This window comes from Ambystoma mexicanum, chromosome 9 (genome assembly GCF_040938575.1).
Source record: "Ambystoma mexicanum isolate Mex_15411 chromosome 9, UKY_AmexF1_1, whole genome shotgun sequence".
Taxonomy (NCBI): Eukaryota; Metazoa; Chordata; class Amphibia; order Caudata; family Ambystomatidae; genus Ambystoma; species Ambystoma mexicanum.
Window position 1 is genome coordinate 382,554,749 of NC_090931.1, and position 19,291 is coordinate 382,574,039.

At 45.3% G+C, this 19,291-nt stretch overlaps 1 protein-coding gene across 1 annotated transcript in view; it reads left to right on the plus strand.

Moving 5' to 3' along the window:
• Positions 1–18,992, plus strand: part of LOC138488096 (myeloperoxidase-like) — a 156,931-nt gene extending 137,939 nt beyond the window's left edge. Inside the window, exons 12-14 of the mRNA XM_069614852.1 lie at positions 11,161–11,398; positions 14,325–14,536; positions 17,642–18,992. Coding sequence (XP_069470953.1) covers positions 11,161–11,398; positions 14,325–14,536; positions 17,642–17,664 — 473 coding nt within the window. The 3' untranslated portion in view covers positions 17,665–18,992. The remainder of the gene's footprint in view (positions 1–11,160; positions 11,399–14,324; positions 14,537–17,641) is intronic.
• Positions 18,993–19,291: the final 299 nt, after the last annotated feature.

The following is a 19,291-nucleotide window of genomic DNA, read 5'->3' on the forward strand; positions in this document are numbered from 1 at the left end:
TCTGTCCCATATAAGAAATAATTACCGGGATATGCTGCCACCTGATGGTTTATCTCTTAATGTGAGTATTACAATTATGGATTGAAATATCCACTTTACAAATATTTTAACGATGTTATACTGAAAACCTGTAAAGATGTGAAAGTTATCAAATAGAGTGAAAGGTTTGCAATAAACCAAGTCGCTAAATTAAAACAATTTAAAATGTAAATAGGCTGGGCAGAACAGGATAAAGTGCACAGTGCTCTCTTCTACATTATGACAAGAGGGACACATTGCTGGATTAGTTGGGTTCCAGGTGTGCTTTAGAAAAGCCAAGGGTAATATACCAATACACAATTTCATATATAGGGCTTTCATTAACTTCCCCTGCATGCTATCCAGATTACTTTCGAAGCCTGGGCAATTTTTCTAGATAGATAGGGGGCCAAACTAGCTGAGCATATCAGCTTTGCTGTGGGCTCTCTCTCCCATCTAGCTGCATTAACCTTTTTGAATAACACTTTGTAATTTCCTGGGATAGATTCAGGGTCCAGCCAGTATCCTTCCATCCCCATAGCAATCAGCTCCTTTCTTATGTTCGAGCACAGGGTAAATCACTCCCTGCCAGGTGAGTCAAAACATCCCTAATGGCCCTTCTATATTGATCCAAATTACCATTTGATCATGCTCTGGCCCATAGGAATACTGGCATTGTTCTAAAGACAAAAGCAATTCCCTGTAGGCCCAGTTCCCACAAAACGGGGATGTTAGGCGCATTGACCGGCTGCCCTAATATGGACTTAAAAAATGTCAACTCCGCCTGCTGTACCTGGCTGTGTAACTCTGAGTACAGCCCCACCACACAGTAAATTTTAGGTCTGCCCGTTTTACCTGGTTATTCCAGTCACAGTTGGCCGTCACTCAGACCACTAGGTTGTCGTAGCTCATTACCTGCTCGATAGTGCCACCACTCAGACAGACTTTGAACCCAGGGATTTTCCTGGCACTTTTTTTGCTGAATACCATTGACTGTGTTTTCTGCATGGTTATTGCAAGCCCAATTTCCTCATAAAAACTTTAGAAGGTTATCAGTTGTCTTTGAAGACCCCTGGGAGTCCGTGAGAGGAGAACTGCGATGTCTGCCAATAGGAGGATGGGTATTGGCTCACATGCAAGGGATGAGGCATGGGTCTGCTCGCCCACCAGGATGTAATTAACCCCATTGATAAACAGACAAAACAGGATGGGTGCAAGAGCACAAGACTGTCTAACACCCTCCTCAATGTTGATTATTGCGGATGTTTTACTGTCTCATGAGTACCTAATTGTTGCCCCATTATTGCTATAAAATGACTGTTTGCCTATTAAAATACTAATTGGGATACCCTTGTTAATCAGCACATTCCTCAACTTTGCTCTGGTGGTATCCAGTTAAATTCTCAAAAACATTCTCGAAATTGCATTTTGTCAAAACAAAAATGGCAAAAAAAATCTGAATTGATTATTTTTTATTTTGTTTTATTTTTGTTTCGTTAGTAAAAAAAAGTGTCAATAAAAAAAACGGTGGGATGGGGGGACCTCCCCAGGGATGGGGGGACACCCCCACTAAAAAGAAAACAAAAAACATTGGAAATTCTTTTTTTTCCAGCTATTTTGTGTCGACAAAATGGCATTTCGAAAAGGTGACTTTCGAAAATGTCACTATAAACCGCTCCGGGTACACTGTCAAAAGCAGTCTCCAAGTCTACAAAGCTGAATATATGTTCATTGATTTTAGTGCCACATACTTGTCCAAGATCAACAGGAGCCTCAGTACTTGGTCCACCGTGCGGATACCGCGCTGGAAGCCGGCCTGCAGATGATGCAAAGCCCCCACCTCAGCGCTTTGTACCATTAAGTGCCCAAGGACTGGCTTGGCAAACACTTTGCCCCCTGCATCCAGGAGGGAGATGGGTCTGTAGTTAGCTGGACATCCCCCATCCACTTAATTAAAGATGGGGACCAAGATTGCTTGAGTCCACGAGGAGTAAGGGACCTTGGTGGCTGCCAGTAAGACATTGTAGAACTTGTGCAAATATGGGATCCATATGGCCCTCTCCTGCCTGTACCACTCTGCCGGGACCCTATCTGGGCCTGGTGCTTTCCCCCATTTCTGTGATAATAGGGCAGCCTCGATATTGTGTGTGGTCAGCACGAGGGGGGCAGTGTCCCCCTTCCCGGACCCTCCAGAGGCAGCACCATGATCTAGGTGGGAGGTCTGGTTTGCTGCCTTTTAGAGGCTGCGAAAGTGCTTGAACAAGGCTGCCTCTTGAATGCCTTCCATTGCTTGATTCTGGCCGCTGCTCTTCCCTGCTTCTAGGAGGTGCCAAAAACATCTAGAGTTGCCAGAATTGGTGACCCACAGAAGGTTATCCCAGAGTTGATCCGAGTATGCCGCCTTCTTGACCTTGAGAAGGTTGTGGCACAGTGCCCTTGCAGCGATCAGGGCTAATGTGCCCGGCTCCCCCCAACCATTGACCTGCTCGATCAACGCCCTTTTAGCAGCCCGGCACTCACCGTCATACCATAGGGTGGTAGGAACTGCCCTTCTAGGAATATGGGACCATGGTCGACTCATACTTCTCCCTACGGCACTCATGATTCCTTTGTGCACTTGGAGGAGTTTGGCGTCATTGTTAGCCTCACTGCTACAAAAAACCTCAAGGAGAGGCAGAATACTTGCGTATATACCTGGTAATTTAGTTTCTTGGTCTAGTAGTTGCCACTTGACGGGACACTTGGTACTTCCCTTAGGATCAGTAAGTATCTTTTTCCGCCCATGTGCCTCCCTCCTTGCACCAAACAGTGACCCTAGTACAGAGACTACAATGGGATTGTGGTCACTTTCTGGCCTCTTTACTCTTTAGCACACAGAAATCTTGCAGGTGACCCCAGGACTCCACATTCACCAGGATGTAATCAATTAAACTACACTTGGGTAACATACCATAGATTATACTTGCCAGGCAGTCACTTGGGACTCTGCCATTACATGCCCTGCGACCCAGCTGCAGGAACAATCTTGCTACTTCCTCGGCAGGTCTGTTAAGTCATTTTGAATGTTCCACCACCAAATACCCCACCCCCCATCTCGCATCCTTCTCATACATGATCCCAACCATAATGTCAAGGGGCTCGAATTGGAGATTCCGATCACCACAAATAATATTTTTTATCGAGCCAGCGTGACCTTCCCTCCAGTCAGTCACTCTTTCTTCCAAGAGTGACAGCTCAGGGTTGCTTGGGGTAGCGTCATGGCGATTTCCACATTAATGAACAAGTTAGACCCATCAAGACAACGCATTTGGATTTCCATGTAATCACCATGTACAATAGGAGACATACATTTTGCTGAAAATATTTTAATGTTAACCCACAGATTACACCCAGCACTTGTGCACCCTTGTTTACCCTTTAAAGCCGGTACATTGAATGTTACAAAGCCCTGTATATCGTTGGTCACCACTGACCATGTCTCTTGCAGGACTATAAAGTCATAGGATTATACCAGATCCAGCCACTCTGGGTCCTCCATGTACTTCTGAATGCCTGCTATATTCCACAACATCACTCGCATTGATTCCAATGACCTGGAAATAGGGGTTTGGGTTATTTGTGCAAACTTTAAATCAAACCCAGAATCGTCAGACAGTTTTACCCCCACAGAGTGTTTGCGATGTCATTGATTATTCAAAGTCACAGAGTTCATGGCCCCAGCTGCAGACTCTCTGGTCCTACCAACTTCATTATAAGAACCTACACCCAGTCTCAACAGACTAAGCCTCTCACGGTGATGGTCTGCAGTGCAATTGCATGCCCGTGAGGTATAACTGGGGCCCCTTGAGTTGGCTTCATCATGGGTCTTGGGTGTTTGTTTGTGGCATACTGTTACCTGGAAGCCCAACTCGTACAACATGCGTGAACACAAATGTAAGGCGCTATCAAAATATTAAATAATATAACATAACATGGACGGTTGTAGATTTTCTTATCCCAAGGACAGGTTTCATGACCATTTCAAAGACCAAACAAATAAGGACCTGCAGATCCAGGCAACTCCATTACAGGTCCAAGGGCAGGAAGACTAGGGGGAATCCCTAATCAGCCCTCAGAAGGTCCTTTCCACCATGAAGAGGACACGTATAGGAGACCCACACATCTATCCAATTTCAAACTCAGAACGAAGCGCAACTCTCCCCTTTGCAACAATCAGACATGTAGAGAGGCCTCCATTTATTCCCCACACTAAAGCGAGAGATGAAAAAAGGGAAACTCATTTCAAACAAAAGAAAATACATGACAAAAGGTTTTCTAAACTCTCAGCCCCACGCAATGCCATTGTAGCGGACCAATTAACTTGCTGAGTACATTAGACAGACAGAGCAGAATCCTTGGAGGTGAAGTCCTGCAGCCACAAGGGGAGAAGTAAGGCAACAGCATCATTCAAGGCACTAAACAGGCACGAAATACATAATGGTGGCTGACCTATTTAAAGGTTTATATCCAAAACTCAGAACTAAAAAGCATTACACTTAACTCTTGTGTTTGTTTTGCTCTGTTTTTCCCTTGTTCCTTCCAGATTGTATTTAAATTTGCCATGTTTGCTCTTCTTGTCATGTAACGGATTCAAATAATTCCAATGAGAATTCATATGTTTCCAATGATTATGAAAGTTCATATGTTGTTTTGGAGGTGCGACGAAGCAACTATGTTCGCAGTTGGCATCTTATAAAACCTGAATAAATAAATAATCTCTACTACAGAGCATGTTCCTACAGAGCACCAGACCTTTCCTGCCAATCAGGCAAAATCTTTTAAGTCCAAGCCTCATTTAATGTCAGATCCCAGAATATTTAATGGGGTAGTTTATCTCAAGAGGAGAAGAAGTTGAGCGGAAAACCTTATGCCCAGAGAAGTAAGGCCAAGCCCCATGCCAAAGAGAGAGCAGAAGGCAAAAAAGTAGAGGTTCTGGTCAGAGAGAAAGTGGGGAGAGAAAAGGCACAGAAAAAAAGTACAGAAAGAAAAGTGAAAATCTCTGGCCATGGAAAAGGCAAGGGAAGGAAATGCCCAAGCTCTGCCCGAAGACAAGGAAAAAGGAAAAACTGAGGCCTTGACTAAGGACATGTCAGACACTAAAATAGTAGAGCACCCAACTAACGGCAAAATCCAGTTATAGAAATGCTCTGGATGCTAACCCAGGAAGGGGATAAGAACCTTGTATATATTATGTCATAGTTTTGGGGGACTATTTAAAAACCTCAGAAAAATTGTTCCCCACCCTGACAAAGCCAATAAATCACCTTAAATGAGAATATCTTTTCTGTGCCATTTTCACCTCTTTGCAACATGCACATCAGGCCGGCCCACTGAGTGGAGTCCTGAAGCACCCTTAAGTTTGCAGATACTACTGGCAGCCAATAACATGCAGTACCTGGCTTTAAATAACCATTGTGAAAGAGGGGATAAACATCCAGGAGCAGAAAATGGAGTGTAATAAGTCATGATGGAGGGAGATAGCCAGAAGCGGGGAGGTCAAAGTGGGTCAAGATAAGGGTGGCATACAGTCAGGAGTAGATATCAGTAGGACCATCATGAGTGAGGCACAAAACGGGGAAGATATGTTGGGCAGGCAACAGTGGTATCAAGTCACAGCAGAGTGAATGAACAGTGGAGCAATATAATAGAGAACTGAGGTCCCCTCCGGGTATTCCAGCCGGTTTAAATAGCCCCAGGTGGATAAACCCAAACTGGTGACGATGGGTCATCCAGGAGAAGAGTTGCAGTAGACAACTAACAGTGTGAGAAATCCTAGAGAATGCCTGTGAATCTAGGATCTCGGTCGCAGTGGGCACCTAGGATAAATGGAGCAGTGAAGCATCCTGGGCTCTACTACCATGAGATGGTCTTGGAGACACTTTGGGTTGCCTGATCCATATACACTGGGTACCTCCTGAGCCTACCTACTGCAATGGGTCTCAAAAAGACATTCCCTTTGTAATCAGCAACACAGTGTTGGCCTGTGGCTGATGTTTGTGTGAAAGTGCTTCCTTCATGGATGCCCCCTTAATGTACTGCAGTTGCGCTGGGGAAAAACAGAGTGCAGTGTTTGTGGTCAAGTGATTGGTCTTTGATTGGCTGACTGTTGCTAAGCTGCTTGTGGGGCTCAGGCTGCAGAGCCAAGGGGCATAATATTTGAATCTGAGGTCATTCTTTCCATGTTCTCGTGGTTTATCTGCCCCAAGTTTGTGCTTTCAGCAATCCTGGAGTTACAAGCTGTTGGTGGTAACCCATGTCTGATTGTTTGCTGGTTCCATTTGGTTCAGAGTCCTTCCCTTGAGTTGGTTATGGTTTATTAATCAGCCAGGTCTTGAGTGTTTGCCAGAATGTGAGGTGATGCTGGACTGTGCGAGTTCCCCTGGGAACTGAGCTCCAGTGTCTGGCTGTGATGTTGCAAATAGCTGAGCCCCGTGCCACTTTCTGAAATTCTGTTAGTCATACGTTGTTGTTGGATCAAAAAGTCCTCCTTGGGTCATGTGGCAAGATCTTTCCCAGGATTAATTCAGCTTCATGGACGGAAGGGTGTGGTTTGTGATACAGAGTGCTTTGAACTCCAATATTATTTTGACCAGCAGTCAATGAAGCATTTTAAGTGTCGGCATGATGTGGTCTCCCCTGACAAGTCTCAGTAGCAGTCCTGCAGCTGTAATCTGGATTGGGTGTAATGTCCTCAAAAGGAGGCCCATAGTTCCAAGATATTTGTGCTGGATAGAACATTAAAATCACTGCAAGGATCATGTCTGGGAATCTGAGGAAGGGTATTATCTGCCTGAAAGACAATAGATGGAAAAAGCATTACTTGACCACAACGCTGATTTGTGGTTCCAGGTTTAATCTGCTGTCCATCTAAATCCTTATGGTCTTGACCACTTTGTTTCTTTCGCACATGTGCCCACCAAAGCAATCCATGAGATTGTTGTGTGTCATGTGGTTTCAGCATAAGACATCATGATTTCCATCTTGTCAGAGTATATTGACTAGCACAGTTAAGTCAAGGTCCGTTTTATTGAGCGTTTGTTTACAGGAGGCACCAACCATACAAACATAAAAAACATAAGAAAACAATAAAATGGCACTTTATTGAGTGGAAAACAAGGAAATTAGCTAAAAATGTTTCATTACAGTTAAAATTGACATCAAACCACATAGAAGCCTAACACAAAAGTGATTTCAATACAGTTGAAATGTTTCATATCTCATGTCAACCTTTCTCCTATTTCCTAACAATCTTCTCTACAAACCTATGAAAGAAGTGTTGTATTCATACAAGCACATGAAAGAGATATTGATACCTCAATGACAAAATACTACGCAGGGACAAAAGTATCTGCTTCAACTCTTTACTCAATTACGCGCAAACTGGCACCAGAACGGAAACCCCACCCCCGTCAACTACGTGGGTTGCAACCCACAGAACATAACTATGGAAAGGAGACACGGCTCCTTTCCCATGACAAAAGAAATCGGACGTTACAAGAAGCAATGTAATAAGGTTGATAGTAGCAATAGATGCTTGATTTCATTCGCCTTTGACAGAGAAGGGGTGATCTTCCTGGCAGGGGAGGAAATTAGATTAGATTGGCTCCATTTCATCCTGACAATCTTCGCTGTTCAGACCTCTTTGCTGTGCAGGAAAACGAGATGTTGACCTGCTTGCATGGCTACCCCACAAAGGCAAAGACAGATGTTCTTTCCTTGGAATTCTCCCCTAGCTACCAACTAAATCGTCTATACCTGCATCATCAATACTGAAAGGTGCTGGTTGTGCACCGCAGTATCTGCAGAAATGACCAAATTCAAAAATACATGTTGAAAAATGACTGAATCTTTGGGGCCGAATTTGTTAGGGATTTTTGTACATTTTCGGTAAACAATATATGGGGGTGGGGTAAGCGTATAGGTTATGGTATGGGGAAGTGGGCAGTGGTATAGGGGGACAAACCCCGTAATATTAAAAACAGAATTTGACCACAAATATTTCGGTCATTTTGCAGTAGGTATTTGATTTTTGATCATTTCACAGTAATCCTGTGGTACCACCAAGGTCATAACAAAAACCAACAGGAGGCATAATAGTTAGTTACACTTGAATGAGAATAGTGGACTAAACTTTATGTAGTGGGGGAATTGACCTAAAGCACACTTGACACGAGACAGTTGTAGGCGGGCACAGTAATACAGTTTTTCATACTTCTAAATACTTAAACAACCACTTACCCGTCTCTTGCAATCCCTGCTTACCTGAGCTCTGGATCACCCTGGGTGCGACTCTGTGGAAAACAGACGTGATCAGAAAGGCAATGGCCCTCATTACGACCCTGGCGTTGGACCATGGTGCTAATTGCACCATGGTCCATGCCGGTAATTTACCGACTCCGCCATGGCGGAATGGGGAATTACCGCCCCATTCCGAGGTTGGCGGGGCGGTAATTCCCCATGTCGCCATGGCCCTTCCCCATTCCCATTTTTGCCTTATAGGGCTCAATGGCTAATTGCACCATGGTCCATGCCGGTAACTTACCGACTCTGCCACGGCGGAATGGGGAATTACCGCCCCATTCCGAGGTTGGCGGGGCGGTAATTCCCCATGCCGCCATGGCCCTTCCCCATTCCCATTTTTGCCCTATAGGGCTCAATGGGAATGGGGAAGGCGCTAAGTACGGTGCCGCAAATTGCGGCACCGTACTTAGCACCAAGGTCCCTTTGCGGGTTGGTTTTTAACGCCTGCAAAAAGCAGGCGTTAAAATCTCCAACCCGCAAATGGACCTCGTAATCAGCCGTTAAGGGGTTAATGGCGCCGTAAATACCCTGGTAAGAAAAACAAGGTTATGATAACTATAAACTACACACAAGGAAAGGCAGACCCAGTAATGTTGGTGTACTGGTTTGTTTAGTGGTTGATTTAACTATTGATATCTTGCCTCAGTACACTAGCAGTTTTTTAGTTTTCTACAAAAAGAGAGAATCACAATAGACACCATTATACAGTACTAACACTGTGGGCCTCGTTACACAAAATACCGGCACAGCCTTGATGGAAAGGGGAATTACCGCCCTATTCCAAGGTTGGTGGGGCGATAATTCCCCCTTCCGCCATTGCCCTTCCCCATTCCCATTTTTGCCCAATAGGGCATAATGGGAATGGGGAAGGTGCTAATTACGGCACCGCAAATTGCGGTACCGTAATTAGCTCCCTGGTCCCTTTGCGGGTTGGTTTTTAAAGCCTGCAAAAAGCAGGCGTTAAATTCTCCAACCCGCAAAGGGACCTCGTAGTTAGGCGGTAAGGGTTTACCGGTACTGATAAAATACTGGTACCGGTAAACCCTTACCGCCTACCGTGTAATGAGGCACTGTATCTATCCACAAGCAACTGCAGTAAACTCAAAAAAGCCATTTGAAATTTAAAAAGAGTACTATAAAATATAAAGAGTTCTTTGAATAGAAATTTGAGTCCCTAAAAACTTGTTGTTCTGATGCTCTGGGTTCTTGGGTGGTGAGCAGGGCAGTGGTAATGTGTGTGGACCCCACAGTTCCTTCAAAGTCGGGCTGCATATGCCAGCCACAGACTGGCATGATAGCAGAAGCAGCATTGGGGGGTCCCTCTATGAAGGACTAGCCGTGCAGCACATGCCAGGGCAGCCCAGCGTTGATTGCAGCAGTGGGGGGCCATCAGTCACTCTCTCAACGCAGGCCACATCTGCCAGCAGGAGCAGCCCGGAGGGGTCTTTGCGGCCGACCGTGTTAAGAGGCAGGCCCAGAAATGTTCACACGGTGCTCCCCTTGCTCTCCCGGGAGCCCAGTGTATGCTAGGGACAGCCCGGGAGGCAGCGATGATGTTGGGCGCTTCCCATCCCCATGGAGAGCCCCAATCAATGGTGGGGCTGCAATGGTGAGGGAGGCACGGTTCTCCCCCCTCCACCTTGGGAATGGGGCACCGCATAACAGAGGTTCCAGGCCGGGTGGTGAAGCAAGATGCGGCACGATCAACCAGGTGATGATTTTCTTTATTTGTCTTCTTGTGACGCCTAGTGGAGCACCGGCTCCACCCTCTGTTGTGAGGGTCGGGGCAAAACTTCTACTGTCAAAAAAGTGCTCAGCTCGTGCCGTACCCAGTGTTTTTTGTCTTTTGTTTAAAGGGACCCCCGAGCAGCTCAGGCGCAGATGGACACTTCCATTTTATTTTCTGTCTTATATTTCTTCCCCCTTCAGGGGGTTACGCTTACCCCACTGGGTAGATAAGCTCTTAAAAAATGTTTTAAAGCAAGGAAACACCCCAACTATGGTACTTAAAAGAAGAGACCAAGCACAGCACTGACTTCTTAGAAACAGCAGTGTTGTATCAGTGCAACTCCCTTTGCTTGAATAGCAATTGGCCAGAAAGAGGCAGATGAGCTTTCAATAAAGCTGTATGCACAATACTCAAAGGACATTAGCACATGCTATATTCTGATCAGGGTGAACTGTCTAAAGATACTCACATGGAGATCTATGGAAACAGGGCCAGCAGGAGGCAAGCACTTCAGATGTGGAGAGCTTTAGAAATACTATGCACAGATGTCCGTGAATTCAGATACAGAGGGCTTCAGAAATGCTGACACCAACAGTAGCTTAGAAGAGTTTTACTCCTGGGGAGTACTCACTTCCACCCCAAACTACTTCCACAAACCTGAGCAGGGTTCCTCTGCTGTCCCCTCTCGTCCCACTTCAGGTTTCGCACTCAGTGAAAGCGCTCAGCTCTCTCACTGAGCTCCTACTGGAAGGTTCTGAGGTTTGCTTCACTCTCATGAAAACTATTGGTCAGATTTGACCCTCCAAAACAAGGCAAACCCACACATTGCAGTTGATGTTCAAGCACGACAGACACTTTATCACAAATTGACCATCACCATTGGTTTTGAAAGTTAAATGCTAGCTGTGTCAACCTCCTCTTCACTGCCATGACCCCATTTCACAGTTTCACTCTTCTTTGGTTGTAAATATAACTCTGAAAATAGGATTGTTAGCCATGCTTCATTATCTCTCTCTTTTTCGCTTTCTCTCTCTTTGTCTCCCTCTGTCGCACAATCTCCCTCCCATGATCAGCATACAATGACTGGAGAAGGTTCTGTGGCCTCCCGCAGGTGCGTAATCTGGCTGAACTCAGAACCACCCTCAACAATGGTGACTTGGCCAGGAAATTAATAGAACTTTATGGGACTCCATCAAATATCGACATCTGGCTTGGAGGAATTTCTGAACCTTTATTGCCTGGTGGGAAACTTGGTGCTCTGCTGGCCTGCATCATTGGCAACCAGTTCCGAGTGGCGAGGGATGGTGACAGGTGAGCAGACACATTTGTTATGTTATTTTGTATGGATTTACAAGGAGTCTCTTTGGGGCTGCCTTCTTCAACATGCAGAAACCTCACATACAGTATTTGGGGGTCATTACGGGTTTGGAGGCAGCCATGGTGCTAGTTGCACCATGGCTGCCTCCAAACCCGTGTCCGGGTCCGTGGTGTCGGAATGGGGACTTACCGGGACATTCTGACCCTTGCGGACCCGGTAAATCCCCATTTCGAAAACCATTCCCCATTCCCATTCGAGCCCCCCATAGGGCTCAATGGGAATGGGGAAGGAGCTAATAACGGGCCCGCAAATTGCTGGCCCGTTATTAGCTCCCTGGTCCCTTAACGGGTAAAACTAGTAAAACCAGCCGGCCCTATTGGGACGCGCTAAGGGACCTCGGAATGCGGCAGTAGGGGGTTAACGGCACCGGAATCCTTACCGGTGCCGTTAACCCCCTACTGCCATACTCGTAATGACCCCCTTTGTCAAGAAGAGAGGAGCTATGGTCTCTGGAGAGCGAAACCAGGGTTTCTGGAGAGATGTTGGCTTTGTGGAGGCGAGGGACAGGGGCCTATGTCGGAGAGGCACATGCGTATGTGGGGGAGTTCCCTGGGTTTGTGGAGAGAAGTCTCTGGGTCTGTGCAGGAGCTGCACTATGTATATGGGGCATCGTCATTGACCTGTGGGTGGAGCCTTGAGCTTTTTTGTATGTAGAAAAAGATCCAGTTCTGTGTCTGTTTGGAGAGACCTCATTAGATATGTGTGGTCATTTTCTGTCTTTGTATGGGGAGGCCTCCTTAGGCTTTTATTTGTTGGAAGAGTCCCCCAAAGGCATGTGCTTACCAGGAAGCTCCTCCTTAGGGCACTGTCTGTTTGGATTGGGGAGTGGGCAGAGGACAGCGCATAGGTGCTACGTCTGTCAGGTGAATCCAATAGAAGTTAGCTGAGTGCCAATAGTAATGTAACTTTAAGGTCCTCTTTAAGCCTCAGTTTCCCATAACAGATGTCTCAGTCCTATGAGATTTCCTTTGTCTGCACAGTGCTTGTTGGGAGAGGCCATCTCAAGCCCGTGCCAGTCAGTTGAGTTCTTCACACCAGACACCAATCCTTTCCAGGGCTAGCTGGCAGACACCACTTAGCTTTGTATCTATAAAGAGGGTCCCCTGCAGCCCCATGCCTATTAAGAGGTGTGGCGAGATCTGTGTCTGCTTTGAGAATCCTGCATGGACTTTAATCAGTTACAAAATACCTGCCTCTTGCTTCCATCCAATGGAGAAGTTCTTCGCAGGCCTGTCTTGTTTGGACAAGCACACATCTAGGCTGTGCTGCTTGGGAAAAAGATTAACTGTAAGCCTGTTGGAGAGGCCAGCACTGATTTATTTCTGTTGGCAGAGGCTGACATATTCTGGGATCCAAGAGAGAAGAAAGGTCCAAATTAAGCGTTTGGTGGCACAGTGAGAAAGTGGCCGTAATTCTGTTACCACCACTTTTACCACACCACTGCAATCCGAGTTTTGACCTTTAAATGAAGGCTTTACCTCCAGATGTATGCTGGTGTAAAAATCCTCCACTGTCAGGCCAGAAATCAGCAGAGTTACTGAAATAGAATGACTGCTTGCGGTAAATCCATCAAATTCCTCATGGAGTTATATAGGCATGAAAAAATGGGGATTCATTTATCGTTATTACCACACGTAATCTTGTGCTAAATTCTCAGGGCCAAGTGACATTAACGATAAGCCAGTTTGGCAATGGTTCCGCAGAATTACCATGAAATTACTGCTGACCTGGTAATGAGGTGATAGTGTTTTTAATAATAATAATTTCCTGCAGACTCTAGACAACAGAGAAGAACACAGGAAGTCGAACTGGAAAAAGGGATGAATTCAATAGTTTTCTAAACCTTGAGTGAATTCATTCTGACTTAACTGATTGAGGGATGTGTTTTGATGTTCTTCTGCCCCAGTTAGGAAAAGATCAGCCACTTATCACTGTATATTGAATAGGGATCATCAATAGATTTAGGTTAGTAGTGGAGAACGATTACATTATGAATGAATGAAAATGAATAATTGAATGAATGTGATGACCCATTGCACCTTATAAATCCACCCCATAATTTGTTGTTTAGCTTCCTGTGGAATATGGATTGACCCCGTGCCTTTGGTTTGGAAGGGTTGGTTATCATCATGAATATGCTGGCAAAGTATGATATGATATGATATGATATGGCATTTGTAACGCGCCTATACACAGGTGTTTCAAGGCGCGACGAGGCAGGGAGGGGAGGAAACAAGGGGAGACAGACAACGATCCTACTAGGCCAGGTGTCATTCAGATCGCGCAAGTGCAGGGGTGGGGGAGGGGGAAAAGTGCAGTACAAGGTAAGTGGCGTAAAGTAATAAATAAATAGGGCCAGCTGGTGGCAAGTGCAAGGTAAGTGCAGAACAAGTGCTGGAAAAGGGGGGGGGGGCTGTAGGGATACAGAGACAGTCCCGCAGTGCAGAGGGGTTCCAGGGCATCAGTGCAAGTGGAGAGTGGCTGGGCCCAGGACCGAGGCCGTTAAGAGTGGTCCAGTTGCAGAATCAGTGCAGTTTCAGTGAAGAAAATTAGCTGTTCAGCAGGGGAGAGGGAGAGAGAAAGCAGAGGCAAAGAGGAAGGTTTTGAGGTGCTTCCGGAACCGGAGATGGTTCTCCTCAAGTTTCAGGGAGGCAGGAAGGCTGTTCCAGAGGGAGGCCCCTGCCGCGGAGAGAGATCTACAGGCTAAGCATTGAATCAACCCCCATAGAGTGGAAGGAATGTCTTAATGGATGGTTCTAGCAAGAAGACATTAGTGGAGCAAACCCTTTCTGAATATGACTGAGTTGATGGGTAAGCCGACTTTAACAATCTCTGCTTGTTTCCAACCATCCTTTTTAGGTTTTATTATGAGAATCGTGGTGTGTTCAGCAGCGCCCAGAAACGAGCTCTGGAGAGGGTAACGCTGGCCCGAGTTATCTGTGATAACACAGGCATCACAGAGGTGCCGAGGAACGTCTTGATGGCAAACACCTACCCACGAGATTTTGTGAGATGCAACCAGATTCCCGCCCTGGACCTGTCTGCCTGGAGAAGCAGTGGTGAAGAGCCGGGTATGTGGAGCCGGTTAAGCCCTAAGGGCTAGTATGTTCATCCTGAATTCCCATAAAGGATCATTGTAGGCTCTGCCCACTTACGCAGGTAAGGAGGTAGTTTAAGGTGACTCTAATGATGTCCACCCAAAGCTAGGCTCCAGATCATACTTAGGTGCATCTTGTCCCACTCAAAGTAAGAGAGCCTGTGCAGGAGCTCAGTGGTCTACTGTAAGAGTCTGCAGGCCAGATGCTTGAATCCTTTCAAGGTGTACTGATGCTTTCCTGCTCCTGAGCGTCATAAAGCTAGTACCAGATATTTTGTTGAGTGTATATTGAATTCCATGCACACTTCTTCACTGTGGCAGCAAATACCCTATACAGTTAGTATTCTGCCCCACATACCCCACTCAGACCTTCCTTATGTCCCACTCTCAAATATCTTCATTCACAATTACACTCATGTTTCTTTTACCATATTCATAGCTGACACAATTCACATTCTATCCCAGGCACGCATGCCTTTGTTCAGACTTAGTTATGAACTGCCTCACTCACTTTAGGTATCTTCAGACCTATTGATATCTGCCTTTATCTATACTCCCATTTACCTTTAATCTTTCTACTTTCCTATTCACAGAGATTTTCACATATTTAGATGCATGCTGTACCACTCAAAGATCGTGTTATATCTAATGCTCATGTGGTGGGGGAGGGGCTTAGGAAAGTCCCCATCATAAAAGCAAGAGGTCTGGTTCAGGGGAAATCCCCTCACTCAAGAAACAGAGAAGTCCAGAAATGTGACAAAACCACTGCTTTATTAATGAGATCTCAGAAAACAGGGATTCACCTGCACATTCCTTGGATTTCCAATGCTCTCGACTGGTTACAGGCTTTGCCACAGGTTTTATGTGAGTGTGATGTCACAAATAAAAGATACATTTGCAAAACCTCAGATGAAATGGGATTTGGTGAATAGCATGGACAGATATGTATTCTATATGAGATGGATGATCTAATTGGTCCGGCCATACCGGGTAGCTCTCCCTGGGACCACTTACAAAATGTTGCAAGTGAAATTATGTCATGCTAATGTGTTGTGAGTGGCTGTTGCAACAAAGTGTGAGTGAGTGTTAACGGTGGGCAGGGATTGGCCAGTGCAGGCTTTCTCAGCCATGATGCCCTGGAAGGTTACTAGCACATGAGCACAATAGGGAGTGGTGAGAAGGACCCCAGGGTGCCACCTGTTCCAATAAGCTTACCACTCTCTGACTCCCCTGGCTGTGAGAAAGGACATTCTAGTTTTCGACTTCATACTGTATTGTATCTTTTGTCTCAATGAGCTGGAAGTTTCATTGCTTCGGTGATGACATCCAGTTATGGTCTGTAGTGCTGCTTCAGTGAGTGGCGTCTGCCACCTTGGCTGGATAGTGGTAGGGGAGGGTGTAGACGCCAGCAGCGATATGCACCGTTCATATCTGTCAGGTCAGAAGAGGGCGTGGGGGGCGTTGCACACTCCACCTCTCTACACTCACCTGACTTCAGTCACACTCATGTACCTTCCCTCATTCTCACCCGATTTCATCACACTTAGATGTCTTTGGTTGCATTCACTCACAATTGAATTCACATTTACACTTCCCTTCTCTCTCTCTCTCTCTCTCTCTCTCTCTCTCTCTCTCTCTCTCTCTCTCACACACACACACCTGCTTTTATGAACGCAGTTAGGCCCCATCCACTCGGATGTATCTTCTTTCTAACCCACTCACACCTGATGTCAATCACACTTAGCCATCTTGTTTACTGCTCATACTTGTAAAAAACTTAATATCTCCTGCCTTAACCACACCTGTTTCAAGGCTTACTTACTTGTTATTTTAAAGTGTCTTCTATCACATTGCATGTAGTTCACTCATGCCTGCCTTTACTTACATTTAGACAATTCTTTTCTGAATCAAACCTGGCTACACTCACACGCGTTTCCATGCACACATAGGTGTTTTATGTCCCACTCACACTCTTGCTTACACCCAGTTGTCTTCTGTCCCATATACAGTGGTCTTCACTCACACCTGCTTTTTGTCCCAGACACACCTTCATTTTCTCACATTTAGGCATCTTATGCCACACTCAGACTGGTCTACACTGACATTTAGATGTACTTGTTTCTACTCATACCTGTCGGCACTCACTCTCGGTTGTCTTTGGTTCCAGCCACACTTGTATTCTCTCCCCATCATACTAATCTTTACTTTTGGGGTCCTTTTATCAGTCAGACATGACTTTCCTCACACTTGGGTACTTTCTGTCCCACTCAGGCCTGTTTTGAATCTCCTTTAATCATCTTCTGTCCCACTGATACCTTGCTTTCACTCCAACTCACTCTGGTGTGCTCAGATTTAGACAGCTTCATTCACACCCTTGTTTCGGTGCCTTCTGTTCTATTGAAATGTGTCTTCGGTAAAACGTGAGTCCTGCCTTCGCTCACACCTGGGTATCAGCCTACACCTAGATGGCTTCTCTCTCACTAATAGCGATTTCCATTCCCACCCCCTCTTCGTGCGTCTGTCTTTCCTCTCACACCTGTCTTTTTTCCTTAGTACTGCTAGCTTTCTTCTGTCCCACTCACACTTGAATTCACTTCCTCTCACAATTGTCTTCTCTCTAGCTCACATGCGCCCTCACTCCCACTCAACCTACCTTCACTCCCACAAATACTTAGATGTATTGTGCCCTACTTCTGCCTGCCTTCGCCTGCACCTGCTGCCTGCCCTCGCCCGCATCCACCTTCTGTCCCACGTCTAAGATAGTTAAGTTGGTACAGTGTTTGCAGTCTGCATATCACAGGACAGGCTCAGAAGTTGTTCATCTCTCTGAGGGAGATAAAATGTGTCCCCCTAATAAGGTAAGAAGAAGACCTGTTCCAACCATGCATGTCTATGCAAACAGGACGAGCAGACTCGTCCTCAGCATCTTAAGACGTTAAGCGTAAAGAGTCAATTCATTTGTTGGCTTCCTGCAAATAGGTCATACACCCCTCTCATACCTGCCTTCTCTCCCCTTTCTATGGCACATATCTAGTCCCTCCAATTGTTTTCCTCCAGTAACTTGTCTTTTCATCCACAGAAGATGAGGACACCACCCTGTAGGAGCCGATGGTGTTTGGAGAAATGCTGCAAAGATGTTGATCGTGTTTTCTGACAAACAAACAAAGCTCACTCTCTGGGATCATACACACGTGTCAGTCGGCACACTACTTCTGATGAGCAACAATGCTGTCATTAGCATACATGGAGAGAGCTTCATTCTGATATCCTTCAGTCTGTCCTTATAATGGACAGACTTGATGTTGAGACCGGACACTCAATTCTAATGCAAGTAGAGACCCATATTCCAAGATCCAGCACTCAGTCATATTCTTATGCATGAGCGTATTCTTAAGCAAGACCGTCTGCCTCAGATCAAGCCTATTTCTTGAAGAGACTGTCACAAAGAGATCGTGCAATCATGTAATCTGGAGCTATCTTACCCTAATGTACTACTCTCAATTATCTTTGATTGAACGATCTGCATCCAGAGATCCTGAACTCATTTGTACTCATTGAAGAAACATTGTCCTGAGATTCTACACTGAATCTTATTGAAGAGAGAGACTTTCACCAGCCAGTGATGTTGCTTGAAAGATATTTTGCCCTCCAATCCTGTGGTGAGGACTGTCCTGATTATTTTACAATCTGGTGAGCAGCGGTTCTCTTAATCTCAACTGCACCGAGAGCCTTTACACTCACTCTGTAGGCGATGGACAACTGAGTCTGATTTCTAGTTTAATCCTGTATGATGCACCCCATTTTGTGGGATTAGTTGGATTCCTAATTCCAGACCTTTAGATCAAAGGGAAGACCCTCATCGAGAGCATGAGCAAAGGCCTTTGAATGCGTTGCCAGAGAGTTAAACATAATATTTAATTGCATTAAAAAGACGAGTCTTGAACAAATAAGACATATTAGTAAAGAGAACAGATTTGTATTCTGATCACATAATTATCTATTATGAAAGAATGTTCTTTGTGATTTAGAAAGAATAAAGTTACACAATACGAAGAAATTCCCAGCAATTTAGGAGCACAATAATAAAACGAAGTACAATCAACAAATTTTAGACACGCACAAATAAACACAATGCAGAGTAGTTTATTAGCTGATTTTAATACTTTATCATGTTCTAATGTCGCAGAGGTCTTTCTCTGCTTCTGAATCAGTGTACGGTGAAGAAGGGTACTCTCCTATTTCCCCAAATAGAGTGTGCCACTTCCTAGGAAATGTTATTCCCAGCATGGGCTCTGCTACCATGTCTGCGCTATTCATGTTTATGCAAGGAATTCTGGGTTGATAGTGTGCAAAACCTAGTGTTACATCCTGAAATTTACAGTTTCATTTTTTACATTGTTAGTTGTATTAATAAATACATTCTCTGAGTATGTTTGTGTGTTTATTGGCTTCACGAATAGTAGGTATTTTCTGTTGGTGTCCTGGTATCAATGTCCACTCGTGTAAACCAATCTGTGTGTATCCTATTTAAAACATACCAGGAAGACACATTTTAGTTGGGGTTTCCTCGTTTTCCTCCTCTCTCCCTAATCTCAGTAGAGAACAACTAGAAGGAATTGACCCATTTGGGATTATGTTGTTGCCCATTGCGCCTTTTTTCACCATGTTCTCATGGGTTTAATCCCACTGCTGCTTCCATTATAGCCACTGCTGGCCGATTGAGCAAGAA